At 33.5% G+C, this 26,703-nt stretch overlaps 2 protein-coding genes and 1 long non-coding RNA gene across 5 annotated transcripts; 2 read left to right on the top strand and 1 right to left on the bottom strand.

The window, feature by feature from the left end:
- Positions 1-1,371: 1,371 nt before the first annotated feature.
- On the top strand, positions 1,372-11,893 carry LOC128672412 (sodium/hydrogen exchanger 9B2-like). The gene is made up of 11 exons (XM_053749548.1): positions 1,372-1,552; positions 1,696-1,762; positions 2,132-2,232; positions 4,203-4,440; positions 5,038-5,207; positions 5,685-5,899; positions 6,205-6,376; positions 7,375-7,529; positions 8,651-8,815; positions 10,698-10,881; positions 11,772-11,893. The coding sequence occupies exons 1-11, from the start codon at positions 1,372-1,374 to the stop codon at positions 11,849-11,851; spliced, it is 1,728 nt and encodes a 575-aa protein (XP_053605523.1). The 3' UTR covers positions 11,852-11,893.
- A 1,016-nt stretch (positions 11,894-12,909) lies between these two features.
- On the top strand, positions 12,910-24,602 carry LOC128672148 (sodium/hydrogen exchanger 9B2-like). Of its 3 annotated transcripts, XM_053749105.1 has the most exons (11): positions 12,910-13,068; positions 15,497-15,560; positions 15,776-15,888; positions 16,517-16,745; positions 17,446-17,615; positions 20,823-21,031; positions 21,371-21,542; positions 21,710-21,864; positions 22,001-22,162; positions 23,603-23,798; positions 24,148-24,602. In XM_053749105.1, exons 1-11 carry the CDS (start codon positions 13,059-13,061, stop codon positions 24,153-24,155), a joined length of 1,488 nt encoding a protein of 495 aa, XP_053605080.1. In that variant the 5' UTR covers positions 12,910-13,058; the 3' UTR covers positions 24,156-24,602. The 3 variants fall into 3 exon arrangements, with proteins under 3 accessions (XP_053605080.1, XP_053605071.1, XP_053605076.1); XM_053749096.2 differs by lacking the exon at positions 24,148-24,602 and having other exon boundaries at positions 23,603-24,129; XM_053749101.2 differs by lacking the exons at positions 12,910-13,068; positions 15,497-15,560; positions 24,148-24,602 and adding an exon at positions 15,562-15,701 and having other exon boundaries at positions 23,603-24,129.
- LOC128672165 (uncharacterized) lies at positions 16,569-24,830 on the bottom strand. Its single transcript, XR_008404919.1, has 3 exons — positions 24,626-24,830; positions 17,951-18,074; positions 16,569-16,704 (listed from the first exon to the last, which is right to left on the bottom strand). It is a non-coding gene; the product is annotated as an uncharacterized LOC128672165 (long non-coding RNA).
- Between the last annotated feature and the right edge of the window lie 1,873 nt (positions 24,831-26,703).

Here is a 26,703-nt window from a genome sequence, read left to right on the forward strand (position 1 = left end):
GGAACACTAACTTTCAAAACAAGTGACCGTAGAAATGTAACAGAATTATTTATAAATTTGAGGTATCCTATTATGGTAGAAAACTTGGCAATACAAAAATGAATCATGAAATTATATATTCCCCATCACCCGCTAGCTCGCGAACATCCACTGAACACATCCTTGTTGTATAAATCTGTTGCATATTTTGAAACTACATGGATTGTATTGCTTACATGGCCGTACGCGGCAAAAGAGCGATATCAAACGCTCTGTTATATCATGTCTGTAAATTTCTTACATTCAATTATTTTTAAATAAATTATAACGCAAATTTTATTTTATACCCAAGTTTTTGTTTTCACACATTAACCCCCAAACGTTATTTTGGTTATAATGAAGAGAGGTGATTCATAATTGAGAATTAATAAAGAACCGGGTTATGATGGTGGGGTTGTCTACTATAAATAAATGCACAAAAATCAATTATCAATATAATGTATTTCCAAATATATTACAAAAACCTGAATAAATTAAAGCAATCAAATTAATATTCAATTTCGATATTAACATTTAAATGCAAGATTTGAATTATATCATTTATTAGATAAGGTTAACATATATTCAAGCAATTCATATGTAAAAATCATTATTATTATAAAGTACCTAGTATGTAGCTACAATAACTATATTAATTAGGTAAATCCCGGAACGTAGCTAATTGAATGTAGAAGTAGCGACAGTGTCCGAAAATGTACATGTACATACATAGACGCACGGACGGACAGGCGAACTTGTTTAAAAAGATAGTATTAGTAGTTGTTGTACTAGTAGTAGTAGCCCGCGTTTTTAACTTCATTTTGGCTTATTTTTACTTATAAAAAGAATTTTGGAAATACCTCTTCTAATTTTATTCTGTATCTAACTCTGGCCATTAATATGTTTAGTAAATCTGTAATAAATATTCTATTTTATTTATAAGTACTGCCTCTACGTAGTATGACAACATTACAGTATATCCCCAAACCAAGGTATACACCACCTATAAATTTTTGTAAAATTCTAAGACGAAAATAATATTAGCACCTGCCATGGTATAATTTTCTTCATACTGATGATATAGAAAAGTTGTGCCAACATAGTTATGTTAAAGTAAACCTAAATAAAACGTTCAAAAGAAACTAACACGATTTTGTATAGGAAGGTAAACAGTACACCCGGGCCTATACAAATGACACTTCATTAGAATAGGGCCGTGTGTACTAAACACACAGTATACAAAACGTACCTACTGTATACCAAATCGCGTGTTAAGGCATGCCTTGTCGCCGTTGTCAATATAGTATGTTATGATTGATTCGTCTTCTATAATAGATATTAAATGGAGTGCGCATGCGACGGCGGGCTCGAGATCACACGACACCAGCTTTTGAATTAATTTGCTTCAACACTCAGCGGCATGCCCATTCGACAACGGACCGAGTCCCGATCACACGTTACAGTAGAACAAAACAATTCAGCACTGAAAAGAAACAAAGTATTGGAAAAATGAGCGTAACCACCAGTGCAATTGGTGAGTATTAAGTGTTGAACAGTGACAATAAAGGATATTTAAGTTTGTTTAAACGGCAGTGGTATCAAAATTGCGTAGATTATTGAAAAATAAGACAGGCTCGTGTGTGAATTTCGGAAGAATGTTAAAATCTGGTATTACAGAGAGAAATGATTCCGGCGACGCTCGGACTTACAATGTGACCACATTCGGAATAGGACCCAACAAAACGTGAGTAAGTAATGTTTTCTAATATTTTTGTTTAATACGTACCTGAATTTTAAAAAATATTGAGTTTTCATAATATTTTCCTAGCTTCCGACAGCATTGAACTAGGTTAACAATCATTTATTTAGGACAAACCAATTTGGACTTTAAATTTGTGAGCTTATCACTGTATATAGGGACACCGATGGATAAAGTTATTCGCTATATATATTAAAATATTGTTGGGGATGAAAGAAAGCGAATATATTCGTTATAAAAATTAGCATTAAAAATTTAAGAACAAAACCACCAAGAAGTAAAGATAAGTATTAGAACATTTGATTTTTTTAAACATTGATTTATTAATTGATCGAAAAATAATTAATTTTACAGAAATGTACCACAAACTAGCCCCAGAAAATTCAAGAGTTGGTTAACAAAAACGATACCAGCCGTCTCTGAATGGAAGCAGTATATTGGCGTTTTAATATGCGGTAAGACATTTTAAAATATTAATTTAATTTCGAGGCAACTTTGTCTGCTAAAATACTGTTACATTTATTTTAGTACTAGTAAATAGTCTAAACGTAATCTAAACTCTCTCTCTCCCTCTCTCTCATCTGAATCTCAATTGCATTCGCACCCAAGAGCGAGTTCAGGTTTAGGTGAAAATAGAGAGGAAACAGAGTGGAAATAGTCCACGCTATAGCACTATGACTAAGTTATCTTATTACAATATATAACTAAAGTTAAAATAGTTGAAGAAAGTTGAACATAATAAATATATTTTTTTCAAGTATTACATACTACCTATATATATAATATAAAAATCGATATAGAAATTGCAATATAGTTGTAAAATTGTGTAATTTCGTGAAAAATATACTTACATACAAAGAATATCACACGTAGTTTGAAAGTACCTACTTATACTTATGCCATGAAGCAGTTGACATGATATCAGCTTCAAAGAAAAATATATGGCTAGGAAAAGATCTGTGTTATATTTAACCTCACTTGTTAATTTATTCCCATAAATTTCTTTCATAATCTTTAATTTATAATTTTGTTCCGAGGTGAGACATGATTAAAGACAAATTTTTGCATGTAATAATAAGATTTCTGACATATTCTGAATCATTTTCGCACTCTACCTAAACAAACATACATTTGTGCTTATAGCTATAAATGTAATATATGTAATATAAATACAAATAAGACATATTGAGTTAGTAACAACGAGAATTGTGTTAGATCACTAACATAACATTATATTTTATAACAATTATACATTAACATCCTAAGCCCGAGTCGATCTGAAAAATATTTTATTAGCTATTTCTTGTCAGATCGGGTGGAACGGCAGTCCAGCCTGAGATCGCCATATATATGTATATCTTAGCTAAAATTTAATTTATTACGCTCTAGATCGTTATACTATAGACAACAGGCTTTCAAAAAACTTCAGACTCGCTTAATATGCATTGAATATTTACCCAATAATATATTTAATTCGAGATATAGATATTTTTATTTTATAAAAACCCGAAAATACAAACATGTGTAAGAACACATGGTTTTTGCTAATTAATGTTATAAAAAGGTTGAAAAAGCCGTAGTAGCTCAGTTCGCCGTTTACATTTTCTGTAATAAAGGTAAATTATTAATTATAGGTTAATTCTGAAAACACGAACATTCTAGACATAAAACATTTTTTGTTATGACTTTCCTACGCGCCACTGATGTTTTCAATTAATAAAACAATTATAGATGATCGTTGCATAAGGAAACAGATTAGGTACTCGTATGTGAATTACATTCTGCATTGAATACTTATAAAAGAGCCTAACTGCAGGTTTTGCTTCCGTAACAGTGTAATTCAATGTAATGTTAAAGAACCTCGGATTTTTTTTTTTGTTAATAACTAAAAATTACAGAATGTTTTCGGGTTAACCTCCTTGGTAAAACTTCGACAACTACAGCAAATATTTTAGTTTAATTAAACATAAAATACAGCTATTTAATACATACTTAAATACTTTTAATTATTATTAGAGATCTCCAATCCTTTGAGCAATGAAATCAAATTAGTAATCTGAAAGGTAATATTGACCTTTTGTCAAGCTTTTATTTACCTTGCTTTGAGTTCGTTGCACTAGTCGACTTTGACGTTCACTTGCAGTTGTAACCTGTGCAGAAAACAAAGTATAGCATCTCAAGTTAACGTCAAAGTTGACTGATAGGTCAAATCTTACGATTTAAATTAGACTCACTTCCCGTTCCGTTAAATACGCTTTTAGTTTGGATGACAATGCATTATTATGATATGCGTGATCTGTATTGGCACACAGGATTGGCTCCCAACGAGAGCACTATTCAACGGCTTACTGCACGGACATAATTAAGAACTTCATAAAAAAATTCATTTTTGAAAAAAAAAACATATTTCTTCTTCTTATTTCAGGGGTTACAATATGGGGTACATCTTGGTTTCTGTTCAAGGATGTAGTACTCCCGGGCAGCTTCGCCTTTCACATGGCTGGAGTAGCCATAGCAGGCTATGTTTGTGGACACACTATAGAGCGGTATACTACAGTCAATCCTGTAGTGGGGATGACGTTAACTGGAGCCCTTTACAGAAATTTTGGACCAACCAGCTACTTAGACGACCCCATTGCTAATATTATTGATTTTCATTTAAGGTATCTGTTATACATATTGCTATTAGCTTAATAATAAAGCAAGGCATTTCACTTTTTAATATGTCTCTCTATGTAGTTGTAAATAAGTGATGATAAACACTCATTTAATGTAATATTCCACAAGACAACAGTCCTATTGCGGAAGTCGTGCTAAGAAAACATTTCTGTAATTTCCTCATTCGATTTTTATTTAGCCGCTAGTTACTTTTTGGTAACATAAAGAATTTATGCAGATATAATCATTGGTTAGAAAAATTAAAGTAGGCGCATTCTATTTTTATTTAGGTACATTATTTTAATTCATGCCTCTACGTCTCCTAGGTCAATTTTTTAATTACTAGGCCTAGGCATAGGCCATAATTGACCCGGAGTTCACGGACTCATATTCAAACCTTTTTAAACTGTTTCAATTTTACTAAAACTTTGAAAATCTGATTATCATCAGATAACTCTGTGAGACATAGTTCTCGTTCTTCACAGGGTCGGCATTTGATGGTCGTTCCACTTAACACGTCAGAGACAATCAAATACCAGACCCTGACATCAGATTGGCTAGTTGTTTATGGTTCAATTGACCTGGCAATATTTTTTTTACAGACGTATATACCCTGTAATTATCTTGACGAAAGGACCGCTCACTTGGAACTGGGATTACATAAAAAATAATTCGATCAAAGTATTCTCTCTAGCAACTATACCTTGGATCGTAGAGTGTTCGTCTATGGTGTTTTTCAGTCATTTACTTCTTGATTTTCCATGGTATTGGGGTAAGTACTTTAAACGGTGTATGCCCTACATTACTTAAATAACACTTATAAGTATTTTTTAAAATATTATACTGCAGTATTTTATCGCCTATAGCTTTAGGTCCACGGCCAATTCCCCGCGAGATCAGTACAATTTCAGAAAATAAAATTAACTTATGTCCTTTTCTGTATCGCTTTTTTGATGAAATTCAATCGTTGGTTGAGTAGATAAAGCATGAAGAAGAGAATTAAGGTTAAACAATTTCATTGATTATTCTTTAAATAATAAATAAATCCTTTATTTTAGGCAACGTAACAAAGTAAACAACACAATATTTATTTAACAGCTTCTAAGGCTATGTGTCCCTTAGTCACCTCGTACGATTTCCACGGGAGGATTTGGTGGAGAGTGGTTCTGGCAAGGGAGGATTCCAGTGGTGCATTTCCAGGGCGAAACCACACGCCGAAATTACATTTATTAAATTATACATTTTCCAGGTCTACATCTCGGCGCGATATTGTCATCAGTGTCTCCAGCTGTGGTAGTACCCACAGTAAACGCTCTAAGCGCACGGGGCCTGGGCACCAAGCGACAGATCGCGCAACTAGTCGGCAATGCCGGAGGACTCGACACCGCCTTCACAGAGGGCACGTTTGGAATTATCAATAGCGCAATATTTTACCCGGCAATGCTACCATATAGAATTATCAAGGTTATTTTAAATGCTTCCTATTTTTTTAATAATAAAATAATTTTAGAAAATATTATTATTGTTATTTTAATGTCAACGGTTGTACGAATCAATGTCTATTATGACGTAACTTGTTACTTCATTCAAATTATACTGTTTATATAGCGTAACACAAATTTATAATTTTTTTAACACAAATCCTACTTTGTGGCTTACTCATTTCTCTATCTGTGATTCATGCGTTTATATTTATATACCAAATAAATAACGTCACTCCATCTATACTAATTCTAATTTCTAATTAATTTGGCCAACGTTTTTGGCAGGCAGTTCTGGCAATATTCGTGGGGATCGCGCTTGGCATCTTGTGGGGCATCCTGATAGACTATATCCCGGACCACAGTGACGCGTATGCGCCGACCATACGCAGCCTCTTAATTTTATTCGGAGGGCTGCTGATATCATACGGAGGTGCTTTCTTGGGATGGGGAGGAACTTGTAAGTATCATATTATGCCTCATAATTTAAAGTAGTTATTACTTGTTCAATCAACGACACATCAAGCTATCCTAACTCTGAGTAAGTACTTACAGTAATAAGTAAATTTTATGATGCAGAATCGAGTAGACGTCCTAGTACTTTATCTTATCAAAAATATCAGTAGCGTCATTGTCAATCTTTAATTAAACATAACATTAAGATATTCAAACATATCAATGGTTCAACATAAATCAAATCGAATAACGAGCAAAAACAGAAGTCTCCTTATTTTACTCGATTTCTGTAAAGTATCTGTATTTGAAATATTTAACGAGGTATCCAATGTCGTCATATGTCACGTGTTTTCCATATACTTCTCTGAAACTTGTCTCTGATACTTCTCTATCTTCTTGTTTCTATTTTTACAAGCAAACGTATTCTTATCTTTCATGTGTCACGGTGTATTTATGTCAATATGTGTCACGGTGTTTGTATTTTGTAAGAATATTTAACTTACCTGCTAGTGTAGAAAACCTTATCTGCTATTGTGTTAGTAGTAGTAAATACTTACCTGCTAGTGTGTTAGTAGGAAATTTAATTTTACCAATATTATATGTTGAAATACTTTAATAACCTGTCAGTACGTGATTTACACCTGCATTAAATAAATAAAATATTTTATAGAATAGTATTTTTTATGTTCACGTACTACACGTGTAATAATACGTGTCGACACGTGTAAAGTCTGGTCGTAATCGTCATCGGCTAATCATTGCACGTCGTTAGGCGGTTTAGAAACTGTATCAACTACGACAGTTGTTGTATCTATCTTATATAAAAAAATATTAAGATATTTTTCGCGAAAAATATTTTTTTTGTTTACTTTCATAATATTTAAATTATATAATGAAATTAAACATTTTTTTTTTAATTTAGAGGGCTAATTTTATTTATTAAATCTGCCTGATCTTAGACAAAAAGTATTTATAAATCATAGGAATTTATTCCCTATCTAGCTGGAGTGGCAATCATGGTGTGCGCGGGGACAGCAGCGACGCGGTGGTCGCGGCGAGGATGGGCCATCAACAACAACCCGGTGGCCGAGGTGTACAAGCTGCTGTGGCGGATCTTTGAGCCCATGCTCTTCACTTACAGCGGGTACTTTCTAGAAGTAAGCACCTTCAGCTGTTTTAATTTTATGCTCGACAGTTTTGAGCGTGGCTTTCTTGAAATACATATTGCTTGATTTTACGATTTCAACTTAAGTACCTAGGTTTCTAGGTATTCAATGTTACTGATGTAAGTAACAATTTTGCGACACTCAATACTTAGAAATTATTAATTACCAGCGGCCCGTCCCAGGCTTCGCTCGGATAAAGCCATAAAAATTAGCTTATTTTACTTCTGAACGTTTCGTCTATCTCTATGCCAAATTTAATCAAAATCAGTCCAGTAGTTTTCGAATTCATTACAGATAAAAAAAAAAACAAAAATACTAAAATCTTTTCCCTTTAACATATTAGTAGATGTAAGAGGGTCATACACGCTAAAATTAATAGTTCCTTTACAATAGACCGACATCACGTACTCTGGGTATTTTTATCGGTAGCAACATTTTTTCGCTGGTAACGTAGATGGATCTGATCAACTGAAACAATAAGTTGGCAAATTTCCCTTGGGCAGCTTTCTTTATTATACACTCAATTTTTGTCAATATGTATTAAGAAACACGATTACCTACTATTTGTTTGTATAACCCACAGATTGTACAAAGAGGTGAAAATGTTGTGATTTAGAAAAAAATTGTGAATAACATTAAATTAAATTAAATTAAAATATAAACCAGTTTAATATATACCTGTTAGTGATACAGATTTTTTACAAAATGAGATGGCTGCCTCTTTGGATATCTATCTCCAAAAATGCAATCGTCTCATTTATTAGAATAAAAGAGGCAATAAAAAGGCATTATTGGTCCCATGAATGTCTCAAAGGACAAATGGTGCAATGCGTACCTACTAACATTTTTTAAATTGGAAAAGAGCAGAAAATATTTGTAGTAATAAGTAATTTGATCGGATATTACCTAATTTTTAATTTTCATGATTCATTAAAGAGCGCACTCTTTGGCACCAGTCAAGTAAACTTTAACCTGCGCAGAAAAACGCAAGGTACGCCATTTTGTCTAAACGTCGGCGGCGCACAGGTTAAAGTCAACGTCAATGTTGACTGGTGCTCACCCTAAACCTATCTGTGTCCAACTAAAGATAAATAAATATAATTTACTTTCAGATTTCTCAAGTGTCCGGAAAAGAAATATGTTTGATGTTAGCCTGCATCATTTCCGCGTTGATTTTGCGGCTAGTTACGGCATTTCTTATCGGTATTTGTAACAAGATGTCGATAAGAGAAAGTTTGTTCATTGCCATCACGTGGATACCAAAGGCCATAGTTGAGGTGAGTTACGCTATTCTTTTTATTTAAAAACATCCTAGATATTACTACCTTGGCAAATTAAAAGGCGTGCTTAAAGTCTATCAAGAACATGAGTCATTTAAACAGCCCTCTCACCATTATTTACCTATACCAGGTAGTACAAAAATAGGTTCTTTAATATTATGCCTAAACGAAGAAAATTGCCGGGCTAATATTTGAATAGAGTCGGGCGAAGTGACAGGCTCGTTATACGCTAAAGCAATTAATCATCGGCCATGATGGTGAATGCAGTGGCCGCTGCCCGCCGCCTGGCCTTCGCCTCACTGAATTACCACTTCCAAGTGATCGCTCCGTTAATGGCCGCGAACAAGCCTATGACTTTACTAATATATCTATGTATAATTTACATTAAGAATATTGATGATTTGAGATGGATATATTTGTGTGTATAATTAGGTGATCATTTTAAATGGTATACGTTAACTTACGTTAACTTAGATATTTCATAAATACCTAACGCTAGAGTAAAAATTATGTCCCAAAATAAGGGAGGCAAGGATTTCGATGTGGAAGACACAATGTCAACTCAAAATATATTTTGGTGCCACCGCGCCAAGTCAAATTGCTTGTTATTCCGTATATCTTGATTTCAGAGGAGGAAAAAAAGGAGATATTCTGAAGTATACTTGCAGCTACATTTCAGTCGACGATGGCCTTTCTAGCCTACTTTTAGAAACCGTTATCTGTGGGTCTGTACCTGTATAAAATACCAGTTATAAATAATCGTGGACAGATTAATTTATTTATCCCACGTATGAACCTACCAACCTTGTTAATGTTTTATGGGCCTCCGAAAACACTACAGAAGGGTAAAACCACGAAGCAACAAATGGTTCTTGGCAAACCCTTTTGACTGACTTATCTGTGCGCCACTTATATATAGTCTTTTTTCATTGACTGTACATGTTAAATAAATTTATAGTAATAACCTAATACACAGTTATCAGATATATTAAAAAAATATTTAAAAACAAAACTTTAAATATTTTTAAATTATGGATAGTAAAATAATACATACCTCATTAACTCAGAAATTGCAATAGGAAACAAATGGTGACAACTCTTTCGTTGAGATTTGTCACGCCTCTTTAACTATAGAGAGTGCCGATACGCTTGATACACATCGATTACCTTGGATCAGTAGTACTGTAATTAATTAAATATAAAAGAAACTTAATTGCAGGACGGAAAAAATAAATAAATAGTAATTCACAAATCTTGAAAACAGGGTCACAGATTCCTATATCCTTGAAATCAGAACAGAAACAAAGCTCCAAAATCGATGAGAATAAAATATTCTTTTTATTACTAAAACGTTCTTATAACTCAAAATATCAAGAAACATTACATGCCTATAATTGAATATTTTATATAACATTTTAGGTTTTAACATCGCAACAACGTTTTTGCACTGCCAACCTGTATAATATATTACCAGATTTATCACATCTCACTACAAAAATGTATTCACTAAATTCACTCATCTGTGATTTATTTTCTACATTATGCCTTACACACCTACAACAGACTTTCAATTAAAAAAAAAAACTTTTTCTTAAGCCAGGACAGATAGTGAAACAACTTTTAGTACTTTTGAGTTTCGTTACAGTTTCTGTCATAGAGAAACCACATATGAAATGACGACTTATAACAAAAGACTTTTTAGTAAACCTCGTCAACTTCGTAACACCTTGATGTGGTTGTATCGTTCTATTTCAGAGATCCATTATAAAAATACATAAGTACATGTAAAAACACACATATACAGAGATCTTGAAATTTCCTATACCTTAGTTATATTTAAAGTGGAGCTCAGCTAGTAAATTCATATCATTTGTTTCAGGCAGTACTAGTTCGCGTGGCAGCAGATTCTTTGTGGCAAGATGCGACTTCATCCGACAAACAAATAGCGTCGCAACATTCAAATATCATAGTTATTGCAATTCTTATAACTTCCACGCTGGGGTCTGCTCTCACCACGTCATTGGGGCCTGTACTTCTTTCTCAATCGAAAGTTACACCTGAAGGTTTGTTTTTTCACCTTGTTATTTACAAGGAAGGTGTTTATTGAGACATATGTAAAAAATCTAGACACCCGTTAATTATATTAGTTGCATCTAAATCCAATGTCAATTCTTACCCTAAAATCATCGTACAGGTACAAATTACAATGTACGGTATACATGAACGCTATACAGTCAGATATGATACATATTTAGGTAACCAGATCGCATAACATGTTTACTTGCACACTGTTTGCAAATCGATTAGTTGTTATAAATAAATTATATAAAGATATTATACCAAAGAGCTTCCGCTGGATATAATACTTAATTGGACTACTGGAAATAAATGACAGAGTTCCAGTAAAAGAGTTAATAAAGAATAATATATCATATAAATGTTTCACAGTTATAATGCTGTGTTTTGTATCATTACTGAACATTATATAGGTATTTTGATCATTGTAAAGAGATGGGTTTAGGATATCTTACAGACCTAGAGCTAATGACCATGACCTACCGAAAGCAGCTGTATAACGAGTTTCTTTCGGCTAAGTATAAGAAATTTACTTTATAAACAATGCAATAATACAAGGTTAGCGTGACGATATTTTACAAAATGATAGTTTAATAGATTGAAAAAAAAACATCTATTAATACAAGGCGACTGAGGCGGGAATCATTTATTCGGGGTGTTCAGTTTCCGATTTTCTTTTTTTGTCCATTATTAATGCTTCTGAAATTGACCATTGACCGCATAAATCTTGTGACGATGCCAGTGTTGGAACTAAATGCAGGGATTCTTTATTAAAAATGTGTGACATTAATATCATTACCATCTACGACTACCCAAAAAAAGGTGACTATAATATGAAGGTTCTTGAGTAAAGGATTTATTATATTCTTTGTTTCAGAATTTTATCGTACACAGACCTTATCGCCAACAGCATCTGCGTATAGTGTTAAAGAAAAATCTAGCTCTCTTGAACTGTAAATTAAATATGAAGTAAGAAGTTAAATATATATATATATTATTTTTGATGTTTAACTTACAACGGCATCCCATCTTTCCCTCTCCTGCCTTACTTCATCATTAAATTATTATTATTAAATATTGTAAATGAGTGCGTAAAAACCGATGCCAATCACTGCTTAAAGTGGCGATGACGAGAAAGATACTGCATCGTGACCGCACAATATGTATGAAATACACAACATTGCAAGTGATTAATTAAAAAAGATTAAATTAATTTGGTATAAAATAAATTAAATTGATTTTACAGAGTAATTTATTAATAATAAATAGTATATTAGTTCATTTGATCAAAACTAGTCCATAAAATATAACCAATGATTCCCAATGTACCTATTGACTATCAATTTGAAATGACAAATCTATGGATGCATCGATGAACTACTCTTCAACTGATTGAACATAATGAATACAATTCAATGTTGGTATGAATTGATGGCCAATGAGTTTTAATAAAGAATCGGGCGCTGTATTTGTCGTGCAAAAATGTAACAACATTAAAATCATTTTTTCGTTTAGATAAATTATTACAAGTAAGAAAGAGAACTACTACATCTTTGCGTTTGGACTTAAACGATATAATTTAGAAAGAAGAGCCAAAAATTTTAGAACAGAGAGGAGAGATAAACCACTAGGAACATATTCTACCAGCCCATGGATAGACGTCAGCGTTTTCCCTCTCCATGTTTTTACAGGAGTTCATGAAACTGAGCATCTTAAGCCTATGCATGCCAAAGCAATATACTTATTATTTGACTGATATTTTTTTATAATATAATTGCATATTGTGTAAAATATAATGAACCAAAATAACATTTTATGAACATTTTCATGAAAGTAACAGAGCATGCACCATGTAAAATTTCACGCGTAAATTGGCAACGCTTTTGACTGTTTGAAACGTAATGCGTTGTAATTGAGCATGTTACTTCTGAATGATTTCATGTAAACTCACCGTGAACAGAGTCATTTGTTAATAATAATTAATGGAGCTGTAGTAATTAATTTCCACTTATTTAGCTCCGAGGAGGCCAATAACGACACTGCACAAGTGTCTATTTCGAGTCGCCATTGTGCGATGACGCTTTTAATATTTGCGGTGTTATAGTGCTGTTATAATATTTATTTGAAAATAAAAATTGGCAACCAAAAATTTATTACATACAATATGCACAAAGGTAAGATTTAAATTTTTATATTTAGTTAAAAAAATTAATGTTGACGAAATTTTATTTTTGTTCGTATTTATACAGTTATATAAATCTATGCTATCTAATGCTATCTATGCACTTTAGTAACTTTATATGGATAACTTATATTAGTTTATAAGGATTTAAATATATATTATGTTCAGATATATATTAATTTCAATTTATATTTTCACTGAATTTCAACGATTAAGGTAGGTGCGATTTAGGCACACTGCCGACATCCATACCTATCTACAATTTCATAATAATACTATAAATGTGAAATTTTGTCTGTCTCGTCATGTTTTCACAGCTAAACCACTGACCAGATTTTAATGAAATTTGGTGTCCCGACCCAAACATAAGTTACCTATATACAATTTATTTTCCAAATTTCTGCTCAAATAGACCAGGAATTAGTTGAAAGTGTATGACAAACGCACTCGATACCTTTCACCGCGGGCGGGGCTACGGAAAACGGGTAGTACTCGTACAAAAACAAAATCTTACCTACATTTTATACATCGAATAACCCAGTTCTTGCGCTCAAATGTGCAAAAGAAATTTATTCAAAGAGATATTCAATATTAGACTTCTGTGTCGATAAGTCTGTATCACTGTTTACATAGTCAAAACGCATGAGTTAAGGAAACAAACCATTAAATAAATTAAATTTTTCATCCTAAATTTATTCATTTTAATCCTGAATACATAGAAAATTGACAAAAAAAAGATGTTTAATTTTGTCTATTGACACCTATAGCTGTTGCCTATATCTATAGGACAGACTACATTGATGTCTATTTTTTTGCAGCAGTACTGGAATTATTATATAATCTGAGCCAGCGCCTCAGCATTTCCCCCTTCCCTTGTGAATTTTCCACAGCTAGGTAGTTTTCTGCGATTATAGGCGAAGTTTTCTGAAAACTGAGATATAGTGTAAAGAGGTAATAAACTAATAAAGAATCCCGCTAATCCGCAATAGGCCCGCGTGATGGGTCTTAGGCCATATACTTTATCCATCTATGCCGCAGGCCCAGTAGTGGGAAGTTTAAATGGCTGTTGATGGTGATGATTAAAGGTACTAATACTTTACCAGCCTTAGCAAAAATAGGTGAAACCTACCTTGTTCTTACATAACACGCATTGTTTAGAAATACTACACCATTTGTACAATTTGAAAGTATAAATCAATTTGAACACAAATGAACAATTGCTTCTCTGAGTGTTGATTAATTGATACTTGGTTGAGGTTGAGTTAACCCACTAATCCGCATTGGGCTCGCGTTTTGGGTCATGGCCTGTGGAAGCTATTTCTATGAGCCATGACTCTAAACGCGAACTCAAACTCAAAATCCATCCTTAAAAAAGGCCAGAGTCCCAGCAGTGGGTACTATAATATAGTTGATAATTATGATAGCGGTTAAGGCCATATCAATAACGGTTAATGACATGAAAAGAAGAACGAACAGCCTAAAGAAAATTAATATCTTTATCTAATAAAGTTATGAATCTTGAAGATTGCGAAATATTGAAAGTAAAAATAGGTTATATATACATATATCCACATATATAATTTCCCTTCGCATCGCATCGCGCCGCTGATGATCAATAAGGACAATCCGTAAGGTAATGACCACACGATCATCTTAAGTATTATCCTGACTTTATTACTAAATAGCGGTCTGTCCCGACTTCGGAAAAATTATGTAACTTCTGAACCAGGCATGTAACGAATATTTGCATTCGCATTCGCATATGCGAATGATTCGCATCAATTTAAAAATTCGCATCAAGTTTTGCGAATCTGTGCAAGTCGGTACATGCTAGAAGTGGGCGGGAGGCCTATCGCCTCATAGGAAAAAAGGCTGCCATGTTACTTTTTATTAAATATAATTTGCCAGTATTGGAATACTAAACTTGAGTACTTTATTACAATTAATATAATTATTAGTAAATATTGTGATTACGTACTTAGTTTTATTTGTTATTTTAATGAATTACCTAAACATTCGAATTCACACATTCGCATTACCAATATTCGCGAATGTCGAAAATATGACATTCGTAAGAATCCTGTTCTGAACGTTTCGTCTATCTCTGTGTCAAATTAAATCAAAATCGGTTCAGTAGTTTTTTTATTTATTACAAACAAACAAATAGAAAAAAAATACAAATTTTTACTCTAGTATGGAAGTATGGATATGGATAGGTGACCTAGGTAATTTATATAATACATAACAAATTTTTGCTTCATTAAACATTTGAGATTAATCGTTGAGTTGAAATCATAACATTATAGAGTACAATAAGCATTGTAAGAACAGTTGGTTGTTTTACATCCAGCATTCCAAAGGTATTCACGAAATATAAATCATTGCTTGCATTGAGATTTTACTTGCTTCATCGACTTCAGATAACGAATCGAAAACGGTCGACGCAGGTGACACTAGACCACGTAGCCGCGAGGAAGTGAAAACGTGAGTAAGTACGAGCAGTGTTTGCTTTCTCTGATATAGGAAACTGAATAAGAAATCCCTGGCGCGATTGTTATCTACAATGAACGAAGAAGACAATCTATTAGTTAAATTAGGAAATAAGTGCGACATTATGTCTTCAACGTAAGGCTTGAATAAATGCTCATAAATATATTTAGTATGAGTAATTTGATGAGAATAATGTCTTAATTTTTCAGAGAGTGTGCGCCGTCTGCAAGTAAAAATGTTGATTATGAAAAAAATAAACATATATTGTGTGATGGATCAACTTCATCTTCTATTCTTCACTTCACGACACTATTCATTTTAGGTGAGTGATTTTTTTTGTTTTAATGAATTACATATGTTAGTTTTCTTTTTATTATCAAGTTACTAATAGAATAAGACTGGTAATTACTTAATTTTTTTAGTTAATAATTTCAACAGTAACGGCTGCATAAAATTTTTATTTTTTAAACGTTTACAACGTCTTTAGTTTCGAGTTATTTTTTATCCCGATACCTATCTGAGGAGTGGAACTGTTAAAACAATTAAGTATATTCAATTGGATCAGAATAGATTTATAAATATATTAGGACAAATCACACAGATTGAGCTAGCCCCAAAGTAAGTTCGAGTCTTGTGTTATGGGATATTAACTTAACGATACTATATTTTATAACAAATACATATATAAATACACATCCAAGACCCGGGCCAATCAGAAAAAAATCATTTTCCATCATGACCCGACCGGGGATCGAACCCGGGACCTCTCGGTTCAGTGGCAAGAACCTTACCACTGCGCCACCGAGGTCGTCAATTCCTATCGTTTATGACATTTCTAAATACAGGAGACCAGCATGCTCGCTTGCCGCCCTATTTCAAAAATAAAAAAATAAATCTGCTTTACTATAAAATCCTCCTCTTTATTCATAAAATTATTTTTCCTTAAATAGGACTATGCGTATGGGGTTTTCTATGGTCATCATGTGGAAGCAGCTGGAATTGGAATGGAGAATATTTCCGCCTGGTGCTCGTGGGGGTGGTGGCTTGGGGTAGCGGGCTGGTGCTGCAGAGGCTGACCTCGCTCCCCCCACTCCTCGCCGCGCTACTCACAGGAATACTCGCTAGGTACCTCAATCTCCTGGATATGAGACAATACACAAATATTGATGGATTTTTAAGGTAATAAAGTCTCATTTACTTATATATTTTTAAAGTGAAATATCTTATAGATACATTTACAAAGTGCGTCTTCAAGATCAGTTTTGTGTATACAAAAGTGACAAGACTATCTTGATATTATATTTAATTACAACTCAAACTCATTGACAAAACAAAAAACATTACATATGGCAAAAGAGCAAATTGTTTGCAATGCAAACGTGTACATAAATAGCATACAAATAAATCTGAAAAAATATATAGTTTTGTGCCTGATTCTCGTCACATCATTTTGTCATACTAATGTGACACAGATTTTTTCATCAAATTTTCAATCAGATTTTTGCATCAGTGGATGCTGCTAAAATGAACATAATCTACCATCTAAATAGTAAATCCCTACAGGAATGGAATTTATAACGGTCTTGGTAATTAATAATCTTGTAATTTCACTGACATTAGAAAAATCGGTATTATTAATTTTCTCCTTCAATGAATTTGTTTTTAAATATGTTTCTCTATTTTCTTAAAAAATAAAATAAGAATACAAGAAGTTATATTATTGTATATAATTTAAACTTCTATTCTTTTTAAATTACAGATGAACACTTATAAAACTACTGTTTTTCTTCTCTAAATCCCACAGATTATGCCATAGCTTTTGTTTACACAACATACAACCAAAATACGTGTAATTTGATGGAACCAACATTCTTTCCAGGAAAATATATCCAATCGTCATCTTAGGAAAGGGCTCACTGGCATGGGATGTGAATTACATAAGAAGTAACTGGGGTCAGGTGGTAGCCCTGGGAGTGTTGCCGTGGCTCACTGAAGTGACTGTGCTGGCAGCCCTGACTAATATCCTCCTCGGCTTTCCCTGGATATGGGGTGAGTGTTAAACTTCTTGAAATTTTGTCGATTTCTCATCCAGATATCTTTTCTAGGCACCATTTTCACGCCGTGACTCACCTTGACGCTCCTCTAGTATAAAGTTTACGTCTAAAATAATTGATTCCAGGGTGATGTTCGATCGAACAGGTTGCCTCAACAAATCCCTCCAGGTTTATAGAATGAAAATATTTCTACAAGGAACTTAAAACGATCCGAAATTCGAACGGGTGCAGATACCTACTAAAAGAAATACTACAATAAAAGTGCCAAAAACAAAACATTTCAAAAAGACATTTAACATATACTAATAAATATTGTCAATATAGCTTTACCTGGAAAGGTTTACGTTGAATATACAGCGAACCAAAGGGGTAGATAAAACAATAATCACAACAAACAGTGACAGCCGCAATATCCACATTCGGTATTTCATAGTGGTGGAGTCGCTCGATATGCCTGCAGTTATAAAATGAATAGCTATAAGTACAGTGTGCGAAGCGTGCTGTACAAAGCCAATTCAATAAATCCGCCGTGCGACTGGTATTGCAAAAGATTTGAATGCTCTTTGTTGCACGACGTGCTTGGGAAATTAGGATAATCACATGCTGGGACCAAGGTGGAATCCTGTTTGTGGATTCTTCATATGTTTATAAAGGTAATTTTTGACTAAATTGAGTTTAAAACTCTGCGTACTAAAAACTTATCTAACTATCAGATAATTTAATCTGGAATTCACTCGAAATCTACTGGACCGATTTCCTTGAAATTTGTATGTAGGTACCTTATATACCGGGCTAAAAGCCGGAATCACGGGTTAACACCTTATAGATATTTCATCCCGGAAAATGAGGAAAATTAAAACAACAATTCACGGAGTCGATTTACTTGAAAATTTTATAGAAAGAAAAAAGGGGTAAAAAACTGTTAATATGAAAGTTCTACACCGTTGAAGTTAGTGACCTGAAAATTTGGATTTTGGTTGTTTACAACAAATTATTGAATACGTATTTCAGATTTGTCTAAAAATTTACTCTAAAAAACTTCAAAGGGGGGTGAAAGATTGTATGGGACTTATGGGATATAAAGTTGAAAATTGGCACACCTACTTTTTGTAGTAAATACAAAAAATGTTTTGGTTAAAAATATAAAACGACGTATGGGAAAATGGGATGGCACGCGATGCAGAAAGCGGGAGTGGGAGTCGGAGCGGTAAATGGGAAGGAGACACATAGTGGGGAACGGGACGGGACACATTGCGAAAAACGTGATGGCACGATACGGAACGGGATATTTACATTACATAGCAAGAAGCGGGATTGGAAATCGAACCAAATATGAGAAAAAATGCGAATTTAAACCATATATGTTTACCAGTATTTCAGAGTACGCGATAAAAAAATTACTGATATTTTGCTATGAAACTCATGCGGGCGAAGCCGCGGGCAAAAGCTAGGTTTGAATAAATTTAACTAAAACCTGAATATTTATATTCAAGCTTTAGTTGTTATTAAAAAAAAAACATTTACTAATTTAGTCGTTAATAATTTTATAAGTAATTATTTTTCGTATACAAAATTAAATCTGCAGCAAATATGTTTTTGTAACAAGTAGCGAATCCACAAAACCGACCATTTTTTCCGATCAGACTTGATTCACGATCCAAAACTCACTTTTAATTAACACTGGCGCTTTGTACGTATCAGCAGTAGACCACAAAATTGTATCAATATTTTACGATTTCCGAATAAAATCCACAAAATGTGACGTGCGCTTGCGAATGTGCGTTGTCGATACGAAACGCGGAAGCGCTTGATTCCACATTGCTCTCCTTGTTTTTGTGTATCACAGTGAATACACATGTGATTATGCGTCCAAATTTAGTGGACAAAACGTTATAAAGCGAAAACTTTACAGCATTGTTTTTAGTTTTGATGTTTCCACTTAAGGAAATTAAATCCCAGGTTTAATTTTCTGGCGTAATAATGTTTCCCTTTTTTCATATATTGAAACAAATGCATTGAAATCGGTAGAGAAATCTTGCCAGATCAGTTATCTGATAAAGCTAGCCATGCTTTAGCATCTCGAAAAGTTAAGCATCAAAGTAATTGATACTAGCATTTTTATAATAGTACTTCTAATGCAGTATATTTGTACCTACCTAAATATTTTGTTTCTTTCTGTTTAATCACTTATTTTAAAAGGTTTAAATCAAAGGGTATTTCAAAAGCAAATATTTACACTCATGATTTCAACTTTTAACGAATTTTTTTATAGCCTTTCTACATAATTGAACATTTCTCTTGGTTTCTTCGTTGGTATAGATATCCATTGTTATTTTGTTATTTAGCTGTCACGGATTGTCGCCTTACGATCAAATTATACTTTTAAAAAGAACCGTTTGAAAAATTTTGGTCTTATATGCCTAGAACTACAAAACACAAATTTGACTAAATACATAGTTAATTTTACCTTTTAGCACTTTCGTTATCATATAAATAACTCAAATGGTCTGAAAGGCCATACAAACAACAAAGGTTGCACAGTTGCAGCTAACTCTGTGACATGCTGCAACGAAGCACGTTGATTTACCTACCTTTGTAATGTCACGCCACGAGTCCTGGCTGTCAGTCCAGATGAATGGAAAAACTCATAAAATATGCGAATTTAAGTTTTATCATAAGTTTCAATATTTATCCGTAGCAAAGTTCAACTACTTTTTTGTTTTTGTGAAACAGTTTTCTGACTATGATTTTATAATGTAAGTATTTATATAAAGCTGATGACTTAACTTGCCTATAGTAGTGCCTGTAGATTTATATTTTTAATTGAAGACATAAGTAAGTTAGTACTAACTTTAATTGCTATGGCTGTCAGGTAGATCAGATTGATTTGGTCTAATATGCACATTCTAGTTGCTTTACCTTTTTTAAATCATATCACATAACAGGTAATATCGGAAACATCTACAATATGGGTTCTGAAAAATAAATTTAAAATGCAGGTTTGCAATATTAGATAGTAAAAACATAAAGTACTCATATGATAAAATGTAATTATTCTAATTAATGAAGTAAAAATAAAGACAAAAGCAAACAAGATATAACCATAGAAAGCTAAGGCACAAGGAATTGGTTACACAACTTGTTGTTAGGACCGCATGCGGAGAAATCTTTAGTAATTTTGTGATTCCGCTTCGATTTGCAGGCTTCATGCTGGGTTCCGTATACGCGTCGGTCTCGTGTCCTGTGGTGATGCCGCTGGTGGTCAAACATAGCTCGCTCTGCATTCAACGCAATTGGCCACAATTCGTGTGCACAGCCGGTGGAGTCGACACTGCCCTCAGTGTCGGAATTTTTGGGGTGCTCTACAGTTTTTTGTTCTACGATACCGATGATACGTATCGATACGCTAAAGTGAGTAAACATTAACTATACAAATTTTAAGTACAGAGGTAAAATTATATCAATCTTTTATAATGTGTTATACGATTTGATTTTTATTTCCATCTATGCATATTTTTTTTACTTAACTTTTTATCAAATTATTTTGCATCAGAATCATGTTCGGTGTTTTTGACGAACTAGCCTAATAGTCCCAGATTCGATCCCGGTCAGGTCAAAATGGCGAATAATATTTTTTTCAGGAGTCTTGTATGACTAACTATATCTCTCGAGTCTCAAACTTACTTTGGAATTAGCTAATCTGTGTGATTTGTCAGTATATATTTATTTTATTTATGTCTTTTTTCACAGGCGGGTTTATCTCTGTTTGCCGGCGTGGCTCTGGGGATCTCGTGGGGCACTCTCGCGGGGCTCCTTCCCCACGCCCAGGATTATTATGCAACAGAGCTACGCATCCTACTCGTCGTAATGGGTGCGCTCTCCGGGAATTTCATTACGTCCATGTTTGGATGGGGCGGCACCGGTTAGAATGTTCAATTTAATATATCGACAAAAGTTCTAATGTAATAATATGTTGTATGTATCAATATTTAAGATATAAAATCTCTCTAAAACTAGAGGCAAACTATCGGCAACAAGCGTTGTTCGTTCACGCCGCACTTTCATATAGACCTATTTGTTTCTTTCCAGCGGGAGTGGCAGTGCTAGCTTGCAACGCGACAGCCGCCACCTTCTGGGTCCGGCGCGGCTGGAAGCTGAACAACAACCCGGCGGCGACCACCTACCACGTCTTCTGGGCCTTCTGCGAGCCCCTTCTCTTTGCATATACTGGCACCTTCTTTGTTGTAAGATTTGTTTCATTTTTATTTTTTACGTCTTTGTGGATTTAATTAATCGTTTAATTTTTTCTTATTGTTAGGAGAAAACAAAGTTCAAGTCTTGTGTCTCAACTCAAATCTTGATTTGATTTTTGTTTCCCAGATCGACAGCACCACGGCGGAGACATCGTTGGTGCCAGGGTTCGCTATCCTCGCTATATGCTTGAGCGCGCGGCTCTGCATGGTGTGTCTAGTTTGCTGGAACCTCTCGCTCAAGGAGAAGCTATTCGTCTGCTGCACGTGGATCCCCAAGTCCATTGTTGAGGTAGTCTACATACCTACATTTACTACAAATAATCTATTATTATATTAAGAGTATTAATCATACCTTACAGCTAGACAAGACCCAATTTGAACCAGATCTTCACATTTCCATTCATATTTACAAGAAAAACACTCACTCACTCATGTTGCCAGTTTGTGTGAAACTTCGATATTTTATTTTAAAAGAATGAAATTTTTAATTTAAATTTGTAATTAGTAAAAAATAATTTATACCAATTTATATTATATTATTTTTTACCAATAACAAATTTAAATTATCAATTAGATTTTGAAAATTGCATCCCTATAGGGGTGAAATAGGGGTTACAAGTTTGAAACTTCGTCATTTTTGAAGTGAGACACATTAATTTTTTTCTTTAAATTTGTAGTTGGTCAAAAATAATAATGCATTAATTTGATTTTGAATTGCATCTCTAGGGGAATGGTGTAGGGGTGGAAATATATGCGAAACTTTATTATTTTTGAAGAGAGGTCCATGAATGGTGGGGCACGTTGCGTGAAACGTCATGGGACAATTATTTGCAGGAAACGAGACAGGACAGGTTTCAGAACGAGACAGGTAGCGAAAATAGTAGCAAGAAACGGGGAATTGACCTAAATATGAATTTGAATCATAGTAATAAATAAATTTTACCAGTCTTAGAATACCCGATAAAAGAATAAGTAACTGAAATTTTACTTCGATTACTTTTATTAAATGAAATGCACGCGTGCGAAGTCGCGGGCAAAAGCTAGTATACTTATATAATGTTTTTCTTTTCATACACATGTATCTTAGCAATATCTGTGGCCAATATTAATTTAGCCAAAATTTTTAATACAGGTATAGTAATGTTTGTTGGCTGAATTTGCATTTTAATTGTGGCCAAGCGAAAGTTGTGGTTTTAGCCGGGGTATTTATTTATGAATAAAATTAATAAATAAATACCCCGGCTAAAACCACAAAGTGATGTAATGTATACGACAATAACTGCAGTTTAATTAGCATTATTTCTGTTTACGAATACGAAGCCAACCGGCTTCGATAACCAGCTTTAATTAATGAATGTGTATTTTGATTTTATATCACATTTTTATTTTTTACTTGTAGTCAAGGCGTATTTCTATAATAAACATCAAGCTGTACCTAATTAATTTCACTATATTTAACAAAATGAAATTAACTCAATCTTAATTCGAAAGCCGATAGCGTCTTAGTTTTCAGTCAGAGGGTCCGTTGAAGATCGGGAAAGCAATCCAGAATAACTATTATCATTCCTTCGAATGGAAATTCCAATTTGTGATTTCATTTGAAAGCAAAAATTAATCTGAATATATTTTTTGCTCTTTATTGAAATGAGCAAAAAATCTCATCAGATTTTCTAATATAATCATTACTTACTTATGTACATAATCGTTATTTATTTATTTATCTTTTTAGGCGGTGCTCTGTCCGGTTGTATTGACTACACTAATATCGAAGCATACGCAGGATGATCAAGTTATGAAATACGCCGAAGATATTGTGAAACTTATAGTACAAGCAATCCTCGTGACGACGCCATTGGGATACTTGTTAACTAGTCATTTGGGACCAATATTAATGAGAAGCGCTGCAAAGGATATCGAAAGTGCTGGTAACCAAGTTATAATAGAGACTATGTCGTAAAATTATTGTTTAAAATCAATATGATCCTATCCATACTAATATTATAAAGAGAAAATATTTTTATTTTTGTTTCTTTGTTTGTAATGAATGAACTCTACTGAGACAATTTTGGCACACATATAGACGAAACCTTCTTGTTATGGTTTTACTTTATTAAAATTAGCCTTAGATAAAATATACTTTTTTAATTAGATAATATGATTGATATTTAATTTAATATATATTACCTATATATGGTATTATAATACTTAGTTATAATGCTAATATACTAAGCTGTTATAATGCTAAGTTTATTAGGTACTGTTTATTTTTTTCAGGACACTGAAAAACATAATATCAACTAAGTAATGGATCTCACTACCGCACACAAACACAACTGTGTCTTTTATATATAACTGTCATATCTATTATACAATATTACGTCAACTCTAACTGGGCAGATTAATATCAATAATCGAAGTGAATAGTGGGCTTATTGTTGGAATTGAGAAATAAGTATAGTGACAGGTTGCTAGTGCTTGCCCATCGCCTATGATAATATTCTCATTTTAAAGCTTGTAAGATTTTTTATTTTTTTTATTTGTCTCTATATACATTTTATTGTATACTCTTTTTTTCTAATATTTTATTTAAAAACAGACTACGATGAATTGGAAAGTAGGTACCGCTTAGCAAAAAAGGGTACATGGTGTCAGAAGATAAACATGTAGGTCTCTATTGTAATACAAATTGCAAAATTAAGTTTAAGTGAAGGAATAAAGATTTTCAGTAATGTGTGCCTATTATTATACGTACCTTGGTTTTATGTTTACAATACGCGAAGATGGCAAGAGCAAGAGCAGCGTGTCAAAAGCAGAATTTTAGTTTCTGTGGTGTCAACAACACGTCGTCACCACATGCGACCGTTACATGATGGAACTGTTTAAATTACTGATGGTTTTTATCAACAGTCGATCCATAAACTATAAGCTATACTAGAAATAATTATCTACTAGGCTTAAAAAACACTTCAATACTACTGTGTAGTATGAAAGTAAATATATATGGTAGAGAAATTATTGAAATTATATGAAATTTCGACGTACGTCAATGCAACTCAGTGTCAAAACCATGGAAATAGTAGGTACTCCGAAGTACTTACTAAGTCAATGGCGATCAAAACCTATAGAAATCAACGCAGCTACAACTTTGAGAGTCATGTGAGCCTACTTTATAGTTTTCATCAATAACCTGTGAGAGTCATAAATTCGAATACCGCCATCTAGCAGTAATAGATAAAACGTACTACTAATCAAAAGGAAGGTTTAAATTATAACTAGCGCCCTCTGACTTGTTTTTCCGGAACTGATGATTACTGGAATTGTACAGATGCAAAAGTTGGTTTTTATTACGCCATCTACTTTATAGCAACCTAAATGAAAAGTTTGCTATAAAGTAGATGGCGTTACGCAAATTATAAACGAAATAGAGCCATGCCCCATTGGTAAGTCGTGCTCCGTTGCGAGACGCAGTACGTGACTGCGTCGTTAGTTTCTATAGATTTTGACTTTGACATTGACGTGCGTTAACGTACGTCGAAACTTCAAATTTCTGCGTTGTCCGTTGATTGAAGTCAAAACGACCGAGCGTGACTGAGCAATAGGCCATAGGGCTCATATAGGTACTTAGCATTATAAACGAAAATAAAATAATTTATTGCCATTATCAGAACAAAACATCATAAACAATGTTTTATTATTACTATTGGAACAATAAAAAAGGAAATTCTCATTACTTCTATAAATTTCTATTGTAGTAAGGATAATAAAATGGATAAGTAGATAAATTATTTAGTTATAATGTTACTTCTGGTAAATAAGTATTATACCGGCTTCTCGCTATCGGTAAACAGTTCCCCAAATTTTGCAATTTTGATGTACATCGTTGGTTTTTCCTTGCGGGAAATAAAAGCTTTCTTTCATACAAACTACGCAATGTTCGTGCATTCGCGTCGGCAAATGTCTAAGTTCGGAAATCGTGTATAGCCAGCATTGCACATGAGTGTAGATATATAAACACGAGAGCACACGTCATAGATTAAAGTACATGAAGTTACTTATTTGTAATTCAAATATTAGGTGTAACATCAACCTAAACATGGTGACTTCAAATCACTACCGTCAAGGATTCAAATTAGGACGCGTTCCTATTGCTAAGTCGCGCTCCATTTTTTTCTGTAGTGTTTGATACTGACATGAGTTGACGTACGTCAAAACTTCATGTAATTTTTCGTTCTCCTGCGTTGATCCGTCGACACAGGAGGGAACGCGCTCTTAGATCAACGCAGAAAAACCGAGAGAAAACGTAGAAATTGTATAAAGTTTCTACAAACGACAACGCATGTCAGTGTCAAACTCTATAGAAAAACTACGGAGCACGATTGAGCAATGGGTATACGGTATTGCCCCGATTGGTCTGCATATATCGATAATACAATTATTATTATTCTTTACGTCTAATAAGCATAAAAATTTAATTGCCAATACAATAAAGATAATTTTATTTAAATGGCTAACTTTAATATCGTGTGTCACATAAATATATCATGAATTGATCGGTTGTAAATATCGTAATATATCTACATTACATACTACTATTAAAAACCTAATCAAAAACGTATACCGACATATACATAATATATTTCCCAGGTATACAGTTGTTATTGCATATTATGGCATGAAAATCCCAAACTTAAGTCCGGATATTAATGCCCGAAATTATCTTAAAACTTACGTGCCCAACAGAAATTTAATTCTGCCATTGTAATTAGTTTATATCCCTATATAGCGGTCCGTCCCGTCTTCGTTCGGACGAAACACGGAACATAATTATAC

Source organism: Plodia interpunctella, chromosome 1, assembly GCF_027563975.2.
Source record: "Plodia interpunctella isolate USDA-ARS_2022_Savannah chromosome 1, ilPloInte3.2, whole genome shotgun sequence".
In the NCBI taxonomy this organism is placed as follows: domain Eukaryota; kingdom Metazoa; phylum Arthropoda; class Insecta; order Lepidoptera; family Pyralidae; genus Plodia; species Plodia interpunctella.